The following is a 22,652-nucleotide window of genomic DNA, read 5'->3' as shown; positions in this document are numbered from 1 at the left end:
AAGCAAGTCCTCTTTGAGATGTACATATTCTATAGAAGTACAGATAGAAACTGGAGTAGGAACCAGGTCATTTAGATCTCTCTGCTTCAGTTTTTTTTTTTTTGTCACCAAAAAATCCAATACCTACTTCCTTTAACATTAATGTTATCATGATACATTTGAAGGCATTTATTAAAAAATCCAATGTATTAACATTCTAATTATGCATTTCAGAATTTTTCTTTCATTAAGACCCAAATTCTGATTTTACACAGCTAAATAAATCATCTCTGTGCACACCTGCTTCTTTTCACACAAAATATGCATGCACACAAAACACATGCACCTGATTGTGGGAAATCAGAAATCAGTTGCACATAATAGATTTTCTTTTAACCACCCACTCTACATTTATAGTCCACTTTAAGGGCTCTGTGCCTAGAGTTGGCAGCTCTAGGAACAGTGAGATCAGTTTGTCTACAGTTGTTCCCAACATTTTTTGGCTCTGGTACACCTACACTTGCTTCCAAAAATATACCCCACAGTCTGGTGCTCAATGGAATGAAAATCTTTCCTGAGCTAATAGAATATAAAACGAAATAGGCATTGGACATAGTTGTGCATTTTAGGATACTCATAACAACACAGCAAAGGAAAGCAGTGGAAATGACATAATTGACACAGCATCAAGAGATGGGGCTTTGAGCTGTTTTACCAAAGGTGGGATAGATTTACATTTAGCAACAAATATCTGCCAGTTTAACCTCCTTTGTGACATGCTTTTGGAGAGATGGCTGGCCAAGGGAAACGGTGCAGCCAGTAGTAGCATTAGACTAAGGGAAAACCAATTGGTTTGTACAAGGACTAAAATAAAATCATGCATTTGGCCTTATCAGCACTATATTCTAACTACCTGAGTTAAATAGCTACAGATAATGCCTGAAAAAACCCAATCTTTAATCAGAAACAAAAGTGCACTTCAGTAAGGTAACAGATAAATCATTCAGTCTCAATGACCTGCATTCAACATTGAGCATATTCCAAAGTTTGCCATTGAACAGGATGAAAAGATTATTCATTTATCTGAACAGTTCTAAAAGTTCCACAATTTATACTATTACTCTCAATCATTAATTTTATTTCTTGCGAATGAACTGAATTCCAACTATTTATATCATATTTCTATAATTAGCATGCATTTCTGAGAAATTTTTAGGAAATATTGCTATTGTTAATTATAAAATATTTTTATTTGATTTGTTTTTGCCTTGAAGGGAAAAGAGAAATATCTGAAGTTAACTGGGGTTATGTTTCCTTCTTTATGAATTTATATCTGTCCTATAGTAAATTCACTGATAAGGATTCCTGGTCAGACATGAATAAGAGCTTAACAACTTTCAAAATACTTCCCTAAAGGAAGCTGTAATAATCTCTTAGGTATTTTTAGTTGTTTGAAATGAAGTCCATAATTACCACTTGATTCAATCTACCCTGTGTGTTTTATTATTACTGTTATCTTAAGGTACATCAGATAAGACCAGAGATTTTTAAACTCCACTCAATTTAGGCACCACCTCAAAACCCCTCCTCCATTTCCAGAAGAATTTAAAGAGCAATTTTAATTTTTTTAATTATTTATTTTTATTAAATTCCAAAAAGGCATAGGAAATAAAAACCCTCATAAGAAAAATTTTTCCAAATTCTAGCAAGTACCAGTTAAAAAGTGAATGTAGCTTGCTAGATTTCTAAGTAAGTTTAGTAGTATTAGTTGTGTAAGAATCCATGTTAAATATTTGAAAATATGCTGAAAAAAAAGAAGGCTGAGTTTTATCCTGGTGATAAGATGGTGTATATTGAAGATAAGTTGGGGAGGAATATTATATTAAGATAAAGCTATGGACCAACATATAGTAACTTATTCCTTCCTCTTTTCCTCTACAGAGTTCTTGGTTTATAAATTTAAATGCTGAAAAAGAATATAAAGACTTTTACTATAGTTCAGGAATTAAAATAGAAAGTAAAATATTCATTAGTTATAGTACATATTTTCAATTTGCACCTTTGATTTCCAATTATGTTTCCTGAGACAAGATAATATCAGCATGGGTTTGCTGACTACGGACATCAAACAGGAAGGTGTACCCCGGTGTGTACATGGTATTAGAAAAATTTACCAATGCTAGAAACACTTGTCCTCCAGTAGCAAGGACCAGCTTCAGGAAGAGTTCAGATTTATGAAAATAGATGCTGGTGAGTTCAGAAGAAAAACTATTTTAAAAATAAAAATAAGTGCTGGAAAGCACAATCAAAATGGGTTGTATTTTTCAGGCTACTTGAAAGATTCTATTAAATCAACTAAAAAAAATACATAAAGCTAAGTATTATGACCAGTACTTCTAAAAATTACAAAGGTCATCAAAAATGAAAAGGGTCTGAGAAACTAACTACCAAGAGGATCCTAAGGAGATGACTAAATGTAATGTGGTACCCTGGGATGGGATCCTGGGACAGAAAAAGGACATTATATAAAAACTAAGGAAATCTTCCCAGCAACTCAGGAAGCTGAAGTAGGAGGATCAAAAGTACGAGGACAGCCTCAGCAACTTAGCAAGACCCTGTCTTGAAATAAAAAAAAAAATATATATAAAATAAAATAAAATAAATAGCTCAGTAGTAGAGTGTCCCTGGGTTCAATCGCCAGTACCAGGAGGAAATTATTATCCTAAGGAAATCTGAATAAACTATGGACTGTAGGTAATACCATATCAATATTGCTTCCTTAATTATGACAAATGTATCATGCCCATGTATGGTACGAACAGTAGAGGAAATTGCAGAGCATATGGAAACTCTGTACTATCTGCTCAATTTTTCTGTATATCTATGCGTTTTAATAAATCTTATGCAATTTAAAAAGTTATATATTTTTTAGATCACTTGATATTATTCTACTAACGAAAAATTCCTAATACTGAGGGCCCAGTTGAAGGGCAGTCAGAGGCATCAGCCATTAGATGACAACAGGTCAAGGACTCCACACCCCTCAGGAATCCAGCTCAGAAAGCTGAAAATCCAGAAACTAAAATTCCTTCAGAGAATTTCAATGGGGACAATGTATTTTTAAGATAATAAAGCAAAGTCTGTTTAACTTTCCTCATCCCAAACAACCCTACAGCTCCAAAGCACATTGTAAGCAGTGGGGGTTTCCAAGCAGCGAAATCTCCATGTGCAAAGTAGAGTTTAACAATTCCATGGGGTCAAGCAAGCCCAGGGGAGCCACATTCTTTATCAGTTGGAAGCCCCTCCTGAGGGAGGGAGGAGGAGCTGGTGTGGGGCAGAGTCCAGCCCCAGGCTTTAGGGACTTCTAGCTCAGGCACCACAATATACTGGGTTGTTTGATGCTATCATTTACACAAATAAAGCACACAAACTCTAAATCCAAGTCTCCTCTTGCCTTAAGATTCTTTAAATACCAAGGATCATGAGTGTTATATATCAGCTAGGTTATGAACACTGAAGGATGGTTTCTCAAGGGAAATACTGACCATAGTTAATTAGTAAAACAGATTTCAAGGTGAAAATCTGTTGATTTTAACATTTGTGGTTTCCATTCGAATTATAAATATTTATTGAAGACTTCATGAGGCAGATACTGGGCTGATGAAAGAAATTAGCTCAGGAGAACACTCTGAACTGATGAGACAGTTTAGATGAACATCAGATCAATAAATAGGAATGACGTTAATAGAATTTCATTAAGTAGAGAACATTCTTGATTTAACCTTGAGCTCCCTCTAGTGGTTTCTTGGTTAAGATGCAAGGCTTATACAAGAGCCCACAGTCTATTAATGTTCAATATGCTGGGACCTACCTACTGCTTATCTGACTTAGTACCACTCTAATTTCTGTGGAATCAATAAGTCAATCTCTTTTTTCCTGGTTCTGATAATTTCATAGTACGTTAAGATATTACCATTGAGTCAGTCAAATACTTATTGAAAGCCTACCTTGAGAAGGCATGAACTAATCTTGCTAATTTCAAATGATTCATTATTTCCCCAATATTTTGACATTCAATAACTCAACTGGTAAGATCATGAGACTGGTAACCCCCAAAGGATTGGAAACCAATATTTTCCACTGGTATGTCTCAGTTTCAACAACTTTCACACTTGTTCATCTCCCACATGTTTTTTTGAAGATTAAGTATGTGCCAGGTAAAGTTTTAGGCAGTGAAGCTGTAGTAATGAATAAAACAAACAAAAATCCCTACCTCTATGAAGCTTATGTTCTAGTATGTGTGTATGTGGTGGGGTAAGACAGAAAATAAATATAATTGACAAATAGATTCAGTAATTTTTCAGATTGTCAATGATATGGAGAACAGTAAAACTGAAAGGGCAATGTGATACTATTTTGGGGCTAAATTTTAAAATGTGGTCAGAGAAGATCTCACTGAGAAAGTGTTACTTGAGCAAAGACTTGAAGGAGGTGAAGGGAATTCTCTTGGGGAGAAAAACATTTCAGTCAGTGGGAACAGCAAGGCATAGGCATAGAAGTAAGAAACTACCTGGTAGGTTCAAGGGACACAAGGAATCCAGTGGCTAGAGAATAGTGAGGAAATGAAGAGAATAATATTTTTACTTTCAGAGAGGAGAAAAGAGGATATTGTATAGGGCCTTGGCTTTTACTCTAAGTGAAATAGGAAGCACATATAGTGTTTTGAGCTCTATATAGTGTTTGAGCACATCTAGTATTTTAAAAGAATCACTGATTACTGAGTGGAGAACAGACCAAAGATGGGCAAGGCTAGAAACAAGAACACTAGCTGGGAGGCTGTTGTGATAATCCAAGAGAGAGATATGATAGTGTTTCAGATTCGAGTTGTGGTGCTGGAGACAGTGAGGCATGACAGATTATGGATATATTTTGAATATGGAATTAATGGTGTTTTAAAACGGACTAAATGTGAGGCATGAGTGAAAAGTGTCAAACATGATTCCAATATGTTTGACTTGATCAATTAGAAGAATGGGGTAGTTTGGTTTAGGACATATTAAGATCAAGATGTCAGTGAGACAACCACCAACCAATCTGCTCTCTGACACTTTCTCATATCTATTCATTTAACCACTTGGATTTCTCTCGAATCCTTTAGTATATATATAAAACTTATTTTTAGTACAAAGAATTGGCACTTTACCATAGAGCTACATCTTCAGTCCTAGTTTATTTATTCATTCATTTTATTTATTTATTTTGGGACTGGCTCTCCAATCCTCCTGCCTCAGCCTCCAGAGTCACTGGGATTATGGACATATGTCACCACACCTGGTTCTATATGTTTTGTGACATATCCCATCTTAGCTGGAAACATTTTCTACCTGTGTAGGCAAGAAACTGCATTTTTGACATTTCCCTTCTCTTTACTCTCCATACCAATTAATCACTAACTTCTGCCAATGATACCTCCCAGATCACTCTTCCATGTTATTTTTCTTTTTTCTACATCTGCTGTCACTACCTTTATTTATACTTTCATGATTTCTTTCCTAGTCATTGGGTACAGCATTCTGATATTTTTTCTTTATTAGTGAGAATGACCATAGTAGTCTAGCTGCTCTGGGGTGAAGATAGGGGGCAGGGACTAAAGAATATAATTCATTCCTAGTTTTACACCGAAATTATGACAATGCTGAGGCTGAACAGAATAAGTATACCTCTAATAGGATTACCAGATCAATGTCCCATTGGGTAGTCCACCAAACTAGCTCTTGGTGAACAACTTTGCCAGGGAATTAGACAACAGGACAACCACATGTTGTTGGAAATCCAGCACTTCTTTTAAGAAGCAACTGGTCTCTCAGTCTTAAGTTACTGGGGCTAAATGCAGGATACAAGGTAGCTGAAGCATGCCAGGGGGCAGTGAAAGATTGAATGAGTGATCATGGAGGAGGAAGGGCATGAAGTTCAAGGAGCTTCTGAGGTAGGATGTCTGTAGGTGGACAGCTGAATTTCACTTCAAAGGTTTCTAGGTAAGAGTTCTCCAATTTTTGGTCTGAGCAAATGGATCTGGGCCAAATGGCAATCTAACTGGTATCACATACCTGAATAATCCAGTTATAAATAATATACAACTTAACAGCAGACACTTTTGGTGCTTAGTATGTGCCAGGCACTATTCTATGTGTTTAGCTCATTAGTAGTTCTTACAATACTCACAACTGCTTTATGAGGTAGGTACTATTATTATTCCCATTTTATAGGTGATGAATTGAGGAAAATAAAGTTTAAATAAGTTCTTCAAGGTCATATAGTTACAAAGTGATGGTGCTGGGATTTACACCCAGGCAGTGTGGCTTCAGAGTCCTCACTCTTCACCCCTATGTTATTACATGGTGAAAGCTAAGTGGATGTGCTCCCGGGGAGTCCAGATTTGGGTGGCCCAAGTATTGAACAGATTCTAGGGTGTTGATGGTTCCAGCAACTAGCTGGGGCAATAGTGGTCTGGCAAAGACAGATACCATAAAGGGGTGAGGTCTGGGAGGAAGGATGTAGCAAGTTGTTATAAATGAATCCTGAGGAGTTTAACCAGTCAGGTCATACATTGGAGCAGCAATAGTACTGCACCCCCCCCCATACCTGGCTAATCCATGTGGTGATGGCTGCAGAGTAGATGGCTGTGGCACTTTTGAAAGGGTTAAATCTTCAAGATGAAGAAGACAGCAGTTGATGGGTTAATAGGGTAAGAGGGATCCACCACCAGTTTGAAGGTGTTATAGATGTAGAAGGACAGAAAATCTGCAAGGAAGTTCATTGGGACAATGTCTCAAGGGTCTGAAGGTTATCTTGGACTGTCTTTGCTTCAATTGTAGGAAAAATAGAGGGACCTTAGAGGTTATGTCAGATGTGGAGCAAACAGAAGGCCCTTTAGACCAGGAGCTTGAACTAGCTGTGTACTGGAATCACTTAGGAGGCACGAGTTAGAAATAAATATGCTTAGGCTATATCCCTAGAGGGTCTGATTTAGAAATCTTCACTTTAGGATTAAGATGCAGATAGTTGGGGCTGGGTTGTGGCTCAGTGGCAAAGCACTTGCCTTGCACACGTGAGGCACTGGGTTCGATCCTCAGTACCACATAAAATAAACAAAATAAAGATATTGTGTCCCTCTATAACTAAAAATAAATAAATAAATACAAATTAAAAAAAAAGATGCAGGTAATCTGCAGGTCACATTTTGAAACATGCTCCATCAGATTACATGCAAAGTTTGAATTAGCAATAATCGCGCCTCGGATAAACCTCATTGGCTACGATACTGCCACTGTGCAAAGCTAGATTACATGAAAAGTTTGAATAGGATGTGTTGGCCTGCTGCAATGGTGCCCATGGGCACAGACAACCCCCAATTCTAATAGCATGGTGCATCTTCGAACATAAGCCTATGGGCTGCCCTCTAATGGACTTGGATCTTTATGTACTACAACATCTGCCTGCTCTCCATGCTATGGCTGGGGGTAAATGGTTGTGACATTCTCAGGCTGCTACCACTTCCACTCCCCCCTTGGTATTCTGAGTTCTGCAAGTCTTCCCAGGCTGCTTTAGGCTACAATGGTTTGAGCTCATGATCACAAGCTGCCTGTCTTTCTTAAAGGAAGTGTCTCACTATCTTAAAAGTGGCCTTGATCACTAAGAATGCTTATTCCCTCTTGGGGTAATTGACCTTGGTTAGGATCAACTTCCAGGGGAATTGGTGCAAGGACAGTGATCAAAGTGCCTAGGTCCTCCTGCAACAGGACAATACTCCCACCCCCATCCTACATTTGCAAGGTGATGACCGTATTCAAGGGTACAGGCCAGAGCTGGGGTAAACAAAGCCCTAACCTACTAGAAGGTCATTTTTGTGTCTGGGAACCAAATTCCTTTCTCTTAAGAAGAATGGATACTGGGGTAGTGAAGATGCAGATGTGGTAGATGACTGCTGATAACTTTAATCATCCTAGGGGACTTCATTTCAGAAAGCCTTATGACTTATACAGCACTATGTAAACTCTGGCAGAATAGAATATAGTGCAAATGCATCATTTTCATATTTGGGGGCTTGGCCTAGAGATGGTGCTAATGTAATCACTCAATTACCATCTAGCCCACAGAATCTATCATCACAGTATGTGAATGTATGAAAATATTTCCCAGGTAATTTTACTTTCTGGTGTTTGTGGGGGTCAAGATCTCATTCACTGGATAGAGGCAGGAGTGCTGTATAGGAATTTTCTGTGAAGGCCAGAGCCTTATGGAATTGGTTTTGGAGGTTCTTTTGATCAGGAGAAAGGAATTCAGATAATCACTACACTAAGGATGGGATAGTCTTGATAAGGAAGAACTCCCTGAATTTTATTTTTAGAAAGTATCAAGGCTAATGTGAGGAGATGGAGGATCTGATGAAAACTGCTCCAAGATGCTGTCTAAAAGCTTTGCTTTATAGGTCTTGATTTAGATTCAGAGAGCATCTGCTCTTTTGGTAGTAGGATAAGTTCTGGGTATTCAGGGGTACCTCAAAGTCACCATTATCAATTAGGGAAGTCTTTGTCTCAGACAGTATTTGTATTTGCATTATGGTTATGAGTTGTTTCCTAGCAGCATGAGGGGCCAGCTGACGGGGGCTTTGCCTAGAAATGGAATTCTCTGTGATATTAGAGGGTAGAGTAGGAGGTACTGAGAGGCTGGCAGAAAAACTGACAAAGCAAAAGATGTGAATTTTAAGGGCAACAGTGAGTAGTGTGCTCTCAGCCAGAAGTGGCATATGGAAAAAAGGGAAGTGTAAGTGTCGTGGGTGGTGATACCAGGCCTAACTTCAGCTGGACAGGGAGTTAGAGAGGTTGTCTAGGACCCCTTGAGTATGAACCAGTCTTGGACATAGTGCTTTTAGCAAACACTTACTATATGCCAGACTCTTTGCAAAGCTCTTTAATGCAGTCATCACATTTAATCCTTATAACTCTATAAGGTAGGTACTAGTCTTATCTCCAATTTATAAATGAGGACCCTGAGGCACAGAGAAGTCATAATTGTTGGAGCTAGTAAAAAATGGAATTATAATTTCTGTATGACACTGAACCAGTGATATATTATCTTCCCAGTTCAGTAAGAACAACAGGAACACATCTTATCCCTTAGAGAATGAGGGTGGAGTACCACAGGGACAAAGTATGTCTTAGCGGATTCCTATTCTGGTGGCCAGCCGAACAATTTTTTGATGGAGAGGCTCTGTGCCTTATGGGTTGTAGATGAATTAAGAGAATGATCTGGGCTACTTTGCTAATGGCCTGTTGATTCCACGTAGTGATGTTCCTGTTCTGCAAGTGCCAGCATGGAATGCATATGAGTAGCACGCAACAGGGACATGCTCTCCCTGGATGAAGGCAGGATCATCCTTGCTGGTGAGGTAATGCAGCTGACTTGGAATCCAGGCCTCCTTCCCATGCAGGTATCTATCTGAAAAGGCTGAAACTGGGGTAGAAGGGGTACAGGAAGAGGTCACTTGAGTTATATTGTGCATAGAGTTCTTTGGGGAATCGGAACTCTAGTACAATTCACTTCCATTCACATTCCATCTGATGCATAAGGTGGTGAAGCTGTTAGGACTATAGATCCAGTAGCTTTGGTCTTAACTGCCAAGTGGACAGTAACTAAGAGCTGGAGGTCTCATTCTACATTCTTGTAGAGCTTGCCAAGACACAGTATAGAGCTTTATGACTCTATCATTCACTGCCCCCAAGTGGACATCCCAGAAACCAACCACATTCCAGGACTACATTGTCTTCCTTTTCTGGCAGAGATGCAGGAAAGGGAGCCTAGCTGGCAAAGATCCCATGCTGCCAGATAAAAGGCTGCAATGTCTTGGGACAAGAGGATAAATAAAAGAACTGGGAGGAAGAAGGATGTAGCTGATTTAGAAATATAGGTCTTACCTGTATTGTCAGGAGATACAGGGATATATTGGGAGTTGAGATGCTGAACTAAAAAGGGTAAGGGACACCAGAAGTGGCTGGTAGAAGGATGATGAATAGTCCCTCAATGTGAACAAACAAGATGTCATCTAGACAAATTCTGAAGGTTGGGAGTCACTGTTCTGTGCTGGGTTTTAATAATCTCCTGGCACATGTTTACATAGATAAGGTGAGTTCTTTTAAGGGAATCTGGATGGGACAAGATGAATTTCTAAGAAACTCACTACAGAAGGCAAGATCCAAGGATCCAAAGAGGTTTGTGAACAAGTGACATGAGAAGGCAAGAGTTGTTTTACAGAGAAACAGAGGCCATCAGCCAGTCATTTCACTACTTTGCTAGCAGGTACCCCCACACTCCTGTCATACCCTTCCCTGATTTCTTTCACTCTGGTTTCACAGGAGGTGGTTTTTCTCTGACAGCCGCTTACCCTGTTCTCTCTTGCCTGCTCTGAGACTTAGCTCCATTGCTTATTCTTCTCATATTTTTGGTATTTTCCTTTCTGCCTGTAAATGTTCTTAATATTTTAAAATAAAACAAACCAACAAGCTATCCCTCAACTTTTACTTTCCCTTGGCTACTCTTTTTATTTCTTTCTTACTCAAACTCACCCCTCAATATTTTGGGGTGAACTCTCATTACTCTCTAAGTTCCTGATCAAGGTCATTCATGAACACCTTGATTGCCAAAAATGACTGACATTTTAGTACCTACCTAGATTGGCCCTTTTACAGGGCATGCCATTGCTGAGAGCTCTTTTCTTTTTTCAATTTTTTCTTGCGCCCTTGGGATTCCATGACCATTTCCTATTTTGATCATCTGGTTACCCCTCTTTGTTTTACTTTTCAGCTGGTCTGACTGGAACCTCTTCTTTCACTTTCCCATTACAAATTGGGGCTTCTTGGGATTCTGGGCTCTACTTTCTTTTTCTCCTCAGTCTTTATTTTTTCCCTAAGTAACTTACTATTTCTGTGGTGTGCACAACTATTTGATATACTGGCAACACATCTCTTTCTCCAGTTTAACTTTCTACTCCCATCTTCAAATCTGGATGTGCAATTTCCCTGGGTATTACCTTTGCTGCACACCACCTTTTCCTGTTTATTGAGGTAGTATAATGTAATAGTTAAGTATGCAGTTTGAAGAATCAGACTGTCTTGGTTTGATGTTCAACTTGGCCACTTACTAAACTCAAATAAGTCACTTAACCTCTTTGTACTTGCAGAAAAGTACCTATTTCCTAATATTGTTGTAAGGAGACATCAGAAAATGCATGTAAGGTAGTGACTAGCATGTAGTTCAATGTGTTAGTTATTGTTATTAATACTATCCTATCTTGTTTGGGACTTCAATCAAACAAGCTTGAAACCTGAATATCTTCTTCAACAGTCATCTCCTCCCATATCCACTCAATCATTAATACTTGATTCTTTGGGGGAGGGGCACTGGGGATTGAACCCAGGAGCACTTAACCACTGAGCCACGTCCCCAGCCCTTTTTTATATTTTATTTAGAGACAGGGTCTTGCTGAGTTGCTTAGGGCCTCACTAAGTTGCTGAGGCTGGCTTTGAACTCGAGATCCTCCTGTCTCAGCCTCTCAGGCCACCGGGATTTTAAGCATGTGCCACCGTGCCTGGCTAATACTTGATTTTTAAAAGCTTCCCCATGCCAGCCTTTATCTTTCTCTATTCCTTAGTCTCTTTGCTCTGCCTCAGTTCAGGTCTTCATTCCTTTTCAATGGGATTGCTCTTCATTCCTTTTCAATGGGATTGCTATTTCCTGAATTGGTCTCTTTACCTCTGCCTCCTTCAGTCCACACTCTATAACTCTGGTCAAAGTTGTCGCCATACAACACAAATCTAACCACGTTACCTTCTAATTTAGTTTTACATTTTTCAGTGGCTCCCCATTTCCAACAGTAGGTTTTCTCAAAGTGTGAGAGTCACCCCTAGAGTTAGAAAGTGCAGAGTCCTATGCATCATATCAAACCTAGCAAGTCAAGACCTCTGAGAGAGACCTGGAAACCTACATTTTTCAGTTGGGTGGTTCTGATATATATGAAGCTTTTCATGATCCATTTCTGATGTTTTTACCTCATTTTATATCATTATCCACTTTATACCTTCCTTACCCTTCCAGCAATATGAAGTTACAGGTAGTTCCCTAAATCCACCAAGCTATATTTCATTGCTCCATTTTTTATTTTACATTGCTTTTTCTTACTTACTATTTTTAAAAATTTCCATTGCCCTGCTTTTATAAATGCTATTGTGGCTTTCTGAAATATTCCCCCACCTTCTTATCTCCTTGGCATACCCCCGTTTCACCTTTTTTTCTATTTAGAAAAGCCTTTATTAATGGGCTATTACAGTAAAACAAATATTTTTTTTTCTAAAAACTGGTTGAACATTTATGAACATTTATCCTGTATATTTATAATCCCAGCCCTTTATTTATTTATTTATTTTTGGTATCAAGGATTAAACCCAGAGGTGCTTAACCACTGAGACACATACCCAGCGCGCCTCTCTCTCTCTCTCTCTCTCTCTCTCTCTCTCTCTCTCTCTCTATATATATATATATATATATATATATATATAATTATATATATATATATATATATATATATATATAATTTTGAGACAGGGTCTCTCTTGCTAAGGTGCTCAGAGCTTTACTAGGTTGCTGAGGCTGGCTTTGAACATGCAATTCTCCTGCCTCAGCCTCTGGAGCCACTGGATATATGCCACCACATCTTTTTTGTTTGTTTGTTTTTGATACAAGTTCTCACTAAGTTGTTTAGGGCATTTCTATGTTGCCCAGGCTGGCCTTAGATTTGTGATCTTTCTGCCTCAGTCTCCCCAGTTACTAGGATTAAAGGTGCACACTACTGCACCCAATCCCAAGGAGTCTTTTTAGACAGCTTTTCTTAACTAAATCCCCCATCAAGAAATTTTGAGGGCTGGGGATGTGGCTCAAGCGGTAGCGCGCTCGCCTGGCATGCGTGCGGCCCGGGTTCGATCCTCAGCACCACATACCAACAAAGATGTTGTGTCCGCCGAGAACTAAAAAATAAATATTAAAAATTCTCTCTCTCTCTCTCTCTCTCTCTCTCTCTCTCCTAACTCTCTCCTCTCTCACTCTCTCTTTAAAAAAAAAAAAAGAAATTTTGATATCACAGATATTATGTATATCTGTTTATGTACTGTGGTCCTTTGGAGGCCCGTAAACCACTGTAACATCAAAGTTGTTTCACCCTCAACAATCAGTTTTTACTCCCTTTGGAGGCAACATCTCCCCTGCTGAGATTAAATGCTATACAGTGTCATTCATTCAAATATGTTTTCTTGAAATTCACCCTCTGTTTCTATGATAAAAAAATCTTTGTGGATTCTCTTCCTAATCTCTCTGATCATCCTTCTCAAGATTCTTTGTAGCCTTTTCTTTTACTACCTGCCTTTATAAATTTGTTTGTGTGTTGCTGGGGTTGGAACACAGATCCTCACACATGCTAAGTATAAGCTCTACACTAAGCTACCTACATACCTGTTCATTAAACACTGGCATTCCACAAGGCTCACTATTTTTTTTTGTTTCCCTTATTATTCTATACAGCTTTTTGAGGTGATTTGGTCTATTTCCTTAATTACCACCTATAGTGTTATTAACTCCCAATCCTGTGTTTTCAGTGAAGATTCTCCTGAGCCCCAGCCTCTTGTTGTTCCAAGTATAGTCTACAGGTTGGCAATGGATAGTATCACCTGGGAACTTATTATAAATGCAGACTCCCAGGTTCCACCTCATATCTTCTGAATCTGTATTTTTAACAAGATCTCCAGAAATTTCACATGCGTATTTAAGGTGGAGACGCCCTGGGATGGAACCTATTATCAGCACTCTAACAGACACCTTCAATGCAATATTACATAAGCATATCAGTCCTTACCCCTGTCTTCTTGGTTAATGGTAACATGATTGACTCAGCCATCTGCACATAAGGTCTAGGAACTTCTACCTTATCACGTGTGTCTAATTAGTCACCATTCCTACCTGTTCTATCTACTAACAGACTCCTGAATTTTTCCCTCTTCTGTGCTCATCACTACTGCTTCCATCTGATCTTGGATAGATTATCACAGCAAGGTCCTAACAGATTTCTCTATCAATAATCTCTCTTCCTGATTTATTAGCTGACTATTGTTAGAGTTATATTTCTGAAATGCAAATCTGACAGTATTACTTCCTCCCAGCCAAAAATTCCTTCAGTGACTCCTTATTGCCTAAAGATAAGGTTCTTAACCTGGGACCCATGCATAGGCTTTGGGAAATCTTTAGACTTTTTGAAATTATAAAGAAAAAACTTGTACATTTACTAGAAAAGATATAAACTGGTTTTATCGCTATTTGAAGGGGTCCATGACCAAAAAGGTTAACAACTACTGATCTAAAGGATCAAGTCTGAGCTATTTAGCTTGATGTAAAAGAACCCTTCATTCTGCTCCAACCTTACCTCTGGCCACTTGCCTACACAAGCCTGTGATTCCAGATTATTATTATTATTATTATTATTATTATTATTATAGTTAGACACAATAACTTTATTTTATTTATTTTTATATGGAGCTGAGGATTGAACCCAGGGCCTTACACATACTAGGCGAGCGCTCTACCACTGAGCCACAACCCCAGCTTTTGTGATTCCAGCTTTAATGGCAGACTTGGAAGCACTGCCCCTCCCCCCATCTTCATAAATCTGTGCTTCTGCATATGCTCTTCTTGAAACAATCCTGTGCTACACATACAACTAATTAAGTGGTAGAGACTGGATTCACATCTGGGTCTTCAAAATTTACAGTCATTGTACTCTACCAGGCTCATACACACAAATACACACCACTCCATCCTGAAAGTTCATGCAACCCATGTTCACATCAAAAAAATGATGATTGTAGCACCATAAGCTGATATAATGCACCATTAATGAGCCACAGCCCTTGGTGTGAAAAACACTGCATTAGACCTTTACTGATACAGGGAGTTCTTATTACTGAGCATTTATTCTTTATCCTAGCAGTACCAAGCTTTTAAGGTTCCCTACAGATACCAAAGCTCATCTAACATGAAAATATTTGCCAATGAATTGACTACTTATATCAGTCTCAGCTCAAACAACCCACTCCTTTAAACGCTAGCACCTAGCCCATCCATCTGTTCATTTTATCTTATGTGGGTTGTCAGATATATTAGCTAGCAAGTCAATGTAAATTTGTCACAAAGTGAAACTGTAAATCTTATAAAATGATGCAGGATATCATGAAGCCAGCACACAAAACTCACAACAAGGACCTTTTAGACAAGTTCACAATTAAAGAGGAGAAAAATAAATATGGGTAATAATTTTAAAAAAAAGACAGTGATTTGAATACCAAGTTGATTTAGGAGAAGCCCTCAGGAAAACTGATGAAATCCTTGAATGTTTTGGCAAAATCAAACCTCTTAATGATCAAGCTGCAAAAGTTTTTCAGGAAGAAAATAATAACCAGAATCCCTTCTATCAGAGGGCTTTTGCAAAGGAAAAAAAAAAAGTTTCTCAGGAAATAAAACATACCATCTTGAAGTATCATGTAATTTTGTTTGAAATATTGGGCCCCAAACAAAAAATATCAATCTTTGATACACTCTTTGTCTGTTGTAATGATTAGCACATGGTTGTACATAGTACTCAATTTTATGAAATAAGATTAAAGAACATAGTTTATAGTTTTTAGTTATTCAAGCTAGCATCCCAAACAAACCCTGCCACTTTTACTATTTACTTTAAAATGCTGGTCCAATTTTTAAATGGATTCAACAAGTGACATTTTTGTCTGGTACCAGCTGCCCTCAAATAATAACCTTATATACACCTCTTTGTTTCCTTAGCATCTGACATATAGCGGGATTCTCACTTCCCTCTAATGTAATTAGCACATTGAATCCCTTCCTAAAGACAGTGAATCCCCACCAATCCCTGAAAAAAATGTCCAAATCTTTAGTATTGGCTTACAAAACCTTTGTAATCTGGTCTTATTTTATTTGCCCTCACATTCTGGCCACATTTCACTACTTGTGGTTCTCCAAATATCCTTTACTCTTGCTGTGATGATGCCATCATTTCCTTTGCTTAGATTTCTCCATCCCCACCAATAGGAAAACAAAGGCTTACTCCTTCTTTTATACACACTACCATGTACATGAATGCTAGTATATGCTCACAACATTGTGTTGTCACTATTTCCTGTATTGACATAAGAGTTTGTATCATAAAAGTTTTATTCATAAGAGTAATATAATCACATTGGAGAAAATATAGGAAATGGAAAAACACAGGGTATATGTGTACATATACAAAACATATTTCATATTTTATAATCTCCATTATCACCATCTTCATAAAGCCACTGTTATTCTTTTGTTGTATTTCCTTCTAAATTTTTTCATATGTCTATATTTTTACTAGAGTTTGAGTGAATGTATGATATAGCCACTTGCCCTTTAAAACCAAAAGCAGCATTATAAGATGAGCATTTTTTCTACTTACGTAGTAGTTACCCTAACCATTATTTTAATGTCTATAAAATATCCCATAGAGTGAATATGTTACAGCATATTATCTAACCATTCCACTATTGTTGAATGTTTATCTCCCTTCCATCACCCTTTTATTGGCTATTATAAGTAAGAGAGACAGTACCATCTTCAGGTACACATTTACCATATTTTGGATTGGTTTATTTTCTTAGACTAGATTGCCAAGAGTCATCTCAAATTTGGTAGAAAAGAATATTGTTTTAATTTCTCAAAGCATTTATAATGCAAAATATTTTTCCTACTCATTATTTGTATCAGCTTCTGTGAATTGTCCATGTCTTTTGATCATTTAATCTAAATATTCATGCTAAACCAATTAGAAAAGATTTTTTAAACTTTTTGTTGTATTTGCTATGACTATTTTTGCCTCTTTATTTTGCTAAAATTTTTAGCTGTAAAAGTAATAAAATATCATTGCATAAATTTTGAAAATAGAGAAATTTTTTTTAAATCATGAAAAATCTTGCCATCATAAGATTATCATCATCATTCCCAGTGTTTTTTTCTCTTACGTGTGTGTTTTACAAAGTGATAACTTCAATGTACACACAATTTTAAGACCTAGTTTTTTATTAACACACATAAAATATTTCTCTGAAATACCTTATAATCTTAATAATCATCATTAAAAGTAATAGTACAGGGTTGAGGGTGTACCTCAGTGGTAGTGTGTACTTAGCATGCATGGGGCCTTAGGTTCAATTCCCAGTACCCAAATACACATGCACATAAAAACAAAACAAAAATGATAGCACAATATTCCATGGATTAGATTCACCATTTGCTTATTGCTAAACATTAATGTTATTTCATTTTTTTAAAAAAATATTTTAGTTGTTGATGGACCTTTATTTTATTCATTTATATGTGGTGCTGAGAATTGAACCCAGTTCCTCACATATGCCATGCAAGCACTCTATCACTGAGCTATAACCACAGCCCCAATGTTATTTCAATTTAAATTTTTTTTATGTTATTCTATATGAAAATATTTTTCCATATTTTGAATTATTATCTTTAGGAATATTCCCAGAAGTAGGATTACTAGATCAAAGGACATTAATACATGTTGGCTGCCAAAATGCTTTCTTAAGAGGTTGATCAAACCATAATTAACCAGTAGACTGAGTACCATCTTTTTCATTTCTGCTTAATTCAGACTAAAAAAGAGGCTTAACTAGTTGTTTTAATTTGAATTTCTTTGATTAGTAGTGATGAATATTTTCCCATGTTTTCCAGTTGTACTTAAACTTTTCTGTAAATTATCTATTCATATTTTTTCTTATACATTATACTGTGTTGAAGGCCCTAGATAATATAAACCCCAAGCTTTGTCACATTTATGTCACAGAGGCTTTTTCAGTCTGTTTAGATTTTATTTTTAAAATGGTCCAAAAACTTTAAAAAGTAATACTGGTTTTAAAATTTTATATAGTCAGCTTGGATCTTTTCCTTTGAGAATATTCTCCATTACTTCCTAAGCTTAGAAAACGAGTCCCTGTTAGAAGCTTGATAAATATTCATTCATTTCAGTTTTTATAATCAGCTTTTTTATATTTAACTCTTCAATCCAACTGCCACTTATGTTAGTTTATTATGGGGATGAGGGTATAAATTCTTCAAGCTGTCACAATATTATTTATGAACAATCATTTCTATTCTCATTCACGTGCAATTCATCTTTTATAATAAACTCTTACATATTACCTGTCTAATCTAATATTAGTGGTATCAGTGTTTTCGTTATTCTAGTTGTATATGTTTAATATCTACTAGCATTCATTCTTTATTACTCTCCTTTTACAGAATTTTCTTTGAAAATCACTTATTTAATTTTCAAATGAAATCATTTGCTGTCTTATCCCTAAGATATGAATTTCTTGAGGGCAGGATTGTTGATTTCCTTAGAACATATTGCCAAGAATCTTGTTACTAGGTCAACAGTTAAAAACATTTTTTTTTCCTACACTTAACACTTCCAAAGTTTCCCAAAGGGTTGGGTCACTTTCCTTATAATCCTACTAGCACCTGGATATATTCGTTACAAAGTTTTTTTCAAACTTGGTAGGGGAAAAATATACGTTGCTTCAGTTTCTACATATTTGCTTATTAGCAATGATAAACATATGCTTAAAATATAGTAAGATTTTAATCAATGCTTATTCAATGAATAAATGGCATATACGAATTTGTACCTGTATTTGAGGACGAAGAGGTTTAAACAAATATTGTGATTATAATAGGGAAGTGCTGGTTAAATGTAAGCTTGTTGGCCTGTAGTCCATCTTCAGAGATGTTCTAGAGGTGTCAAGAACACCCTGGAATTCAGACCTGAACTGAGGCAATCCCTAGAAACTCAGTAATTTACATTCATTGCAGGCATGTTTCCAGGCAGGATCAGCTGAAAGGACCGGTCAGAAGATGCCTGAAACAGTTAAGATAATGATATGTGGGTATGCTCAAACGTGCACACAGCTCAGACAGACATGAGTGGCTCAAGATAGTGTGTGTCGTTTGGCAGCAAAACAGTCGTAAGAAGTGGCAGGTGTCTGAGACTCCACTGCACACTCCAGGTCCTAGCAGGCCTTCTGTCATATATTTAAATATATGAGAAACTAGATCTGACTTTGAGGTGCATGTGTTTTCTATGATACCACACCATTCTTATTCCCCATTCACTAAGCCCAAGAGGACATTAAAGTCCTTAATTCAGAGAAACTTGGGTTTCTCCTTTCACTGTGCAACATGAAGGAGAAGAGAGTCATTTTTTTTTTCTCCTAGGGATCATCATCTTTATTTTGAACTTGAAAAAAATAAAACTAAAGCTAACAAATTGGAGGCTGTTTTTCGTTGTTTTTAAGACCATGTAAAATGTATTATTAATCATGGGTCCTCCCTTTTGCCTCAGTAGTACATTCTAGTACTGAACTTTTTCAAGGTCTTCCTTTGTCATGAAATCTGTCAATTTGATCAAAATAATAGCATATTACTATCTTAACCTGTATATGCTAAAATTGTGCCATGTTTTCTTCTGGAAAAACAAATGCTATTTGCTTTTGACTCTGTTGTACCTAAGAGTAACAAGGCCATGGTTGGTTGCATGAACAATCGATTTGTGAATGACACATTGGCAGTCACTACCACAGCTGCTTCCTTTTACTCAGCAGATTGATACATTCAGTTTTAAAAGTCCTTCTCCCCCAATGTGTACTAAGTACTACTGAGAAAGCAAACAAGACACCAAATGCTGGAGGCCCAGCAGTTCTCATCAGACACAGTATCACTATCTGAATTGCTAACAGAAAACTCCAAAAAGACTTTTCCTCTAACCCCAAGGAGTACCTAAGAAGAGTCATTTCACAAGCCTTTTCTCCTTAGAGAAACATCTAACTGTACATTGACTCTTACTTTAGAGTTGGCAACCATAAGCCTCCTTCTAGGTTCTTCAGCTCTTTGTTCTAAATCTATTCTCATCAATTCTTTACCTATTCAAAAATCTATTTGCCATGCCTATAAAGAATTAGTTCTAAAATGCATCTCTCTCAAGACCTCCATGATTAATTTTCCCCTAAGTCTCTTCAGCTCATACATATTATACATTGGTACCATAATTTCTGGTGTTCTGTGATTATTCTAATTTTGTTAATTTTTTCTAGAGAATAAGACAGTTGACACAGGGAATTTCTAGAAAGCTGAAGAGGAATTTAGAGACTATCCAATTATATCCTTTGCCCTGCCTGTTTTATTGAGTAAGAAACTGAGGCCTAGGGGAGGTTAATTTGTCCCACTTAGTCAGCCAAAGTAGCAGAAAAAATTAGGTGTAGGGTCCAGGTGACCTGACTTTTGATAGTGTACTTTCCATTACATTAGGTCATCTTCTATTTTACTTGCATCTGTTCAGAGTTCCTTGTAAAGTACTAGATATACACATTTCTCAGTAAACATCAATATGATAATCATGAGAGTTTACATAACTGAGAAATTGACTCAAGGAAAGGGTGAGAGAGCAGAAAGGTAATTTCCTTACTTCTTTGCATGATGCCATCCACCAGACCAGTTAATGGCTACTTTGCACATCCCATCAATCAGGCACTGGGCAGCTGTCATTGTAGCCCCTCCTACAGCTGCTGCATAGTCAAATATCCCTTCAGTGGCTGGACAGTCATAACCTGAGAGCAAATATCAGAAGAATTAATTAAAGATGAACTGGAGGAAGAGGGGGAATAGGTTGAGGTGTGATAACAAGAGTCTTCTAAAAAACTACTGTGCTAACACTAGCTCCAACTCAGATAGCAACATTTCCAGTATTGGGAAGAAAAGAGCTTAAGATGTGAGAGCTAGAAAGGATAAACCTTCATCTTTCAGATGGTGAAACCAAGACCTGAGAGATGATATACTTTGCCAGTGTTCACATAGAACAGGCCTAGGACTCAGGTCTTTTGTTCATGAATTCAGTATCTTACTAACCCAAGCTGTTTTCTTTAGATTATTCCATTGACTGCTTACAGTTTTAAAAATGAGGGGTAGAGTGGAAAACTTAACCAGAACTTCAGTCTGTACTCAAAATATAAGGTTGTGGGGCAACTAAATTGGTATATATACAGCCAAACTAAGATCTGAGTGCTGCCAGTAGGGCCACAGCAACTGAAAGATTTCTCCTCCAAGTGACCCATCATTCAGTTTGTCTGTTATGGTAACTGAGGATTGAACTCAGGGGCATGTAACCACTGAGCAACATCACCAGTCCTATTTTGTATTTTATTTAGAGACAGGGTCTCACTGAGTTGCTTAGTGCCTCGCTTTTGCTGAGGCTGGCTTTCAACTTGTGATCCTCCTGCCTCAGCCTCCTGAGCCACTGGGATTACTTACAGGTGTGCGTTCAACTTGTATGGTTTGCATGGTTAGTGAGTTTTATGAGGGCGAAACCAAAAGAATAAAATAGAGAGCTGGGGTTGGGTGTGTAGCTCAGTGGCAGATCACTTGCCTAGCATGTTCAAGGACCTGAGTTTAATACCCAGAATTGGAAAAAAAAGGCAGTTACATTATTTCTTAATTAAAAAGTATTAGAACCATTAAGTAAATTAAAAATTAGGTAATACAATCTACAGATGGAAGCTGTAAATCTCCCATCATTGCATGATAGGGACTTTACCTAGCCCATATTCTATGGAGTCCGGATGATCCTCATCTCCTTCTTGGCTCACTTTCTGGAGATGCTGCAGATAGGCATCGGTGTGGAATGTAGCCATCTCCTCCATGGAGGCCACTTTGGGTTTCACTATCCTAATAATAACAGATAGAACAAAGAGAGGTGAATGAGTCAGACCCAGAGTTATGCCAAAAGCTGGAAACAGGAGCCAGCAGTCTGAGTAAAAGTACAACTCCCAGGTTCTATTTCCAGTGGGCTGAAGTAATAAATATATTCTGCTCCTCCACTGCACTGTACAGTCTTCACTTCCTCACCTCTATAGTGATGGCTCCATCAATAAGGGGCGAGAGGACAGATCTTTCCCCTTGAGTTTATATGTAGGAAAAAATAAGGAAATAAGTTATTTGAATAAAAAAATATTTAAGTTAAGCAAATAATCAGGGATCAAACTTTATTCTGTGAGTTACAACTTTCATGCAAACCAGTTGGCAGAGATATTTTCATTTGAATCAGTTGCTAATTGGGCTATATAGTCCCCTCAGTCAGAGATTTATTTTATTTATTTATATTGGTTTTGGTGCTGGGTATGAAACCCATGGTCCTGCATATACTAACCACATGCTCTACCACTGAGCTACACCACCAGCCCTATATATTTATTTTAATATGCAACTACATCATCATGCATTTTGAATTTGGACTCTGAGAACTGGGTTCATGTTCTAACTCTGTATTTACTAGCTCTATATCCTTGGGTAACTTTCTGTTCCACACCTCAGTTTCCTCATTTGTGAAAAAGGGAGCCTTACAGGGTTTATGTGAAGATGAAATAACATGCAAAAGTTCTTTTGGATAACTCATCAATATTATGGGATAAAAAATA

The 22,652-nt window shown here is 37.4% G+C and overlaps 1 protein-coding gene across 5 annotated transcripts in view; it reads right to left on the bottom strand.

The window, feature by feature from the left end:
• HDAC8 (histone deacetylase 8) overlaps nucleotides 1–22,652 on the bottom strand; it is a 267,136-nt gene that overhangs the window by 241,308 nt on the left and 3,176 nt on the right. For all 5 annotated transcript variants that reach the window (XM_081276968.1, XM_081276969.1, XM_081276965.1 and 2 more), the window contains exons 3-4: nucleotides 21,773–21,903; nucleotides 20,648–20,789 (exon numbers count right to left, since the gene is read on the bottom strand). In XM_081276968.1, the coding sequence (XP_081133094.1) occupies nucleotides 20,648–20,789; nucleotides 21,773–21,903 (273 nt within the window). The remainder of the gene's footprint in view (nucleotides 1–20,647; nucleotides 20,790–21,772; nucleotides 21,904–22,652) is intronic.

The sequence above is a fragment of the Spermophilus citellus genome (assembly GCF_964194105.1).
Source record: "Spermophilus citellus genome assembly, chromosome: X".
Lineage (NCBI taxonomy): Eukaryota > Metazoa > Chordata > Mammalia > Rodentia > Sciuridae > Spermophilus > Spermophilus citellus.
The sequence above is the reverse complement of the archived record's forward strand: the minus strand, read 5'-3'. Positions and strand labels throughout refer to the sequence as shown.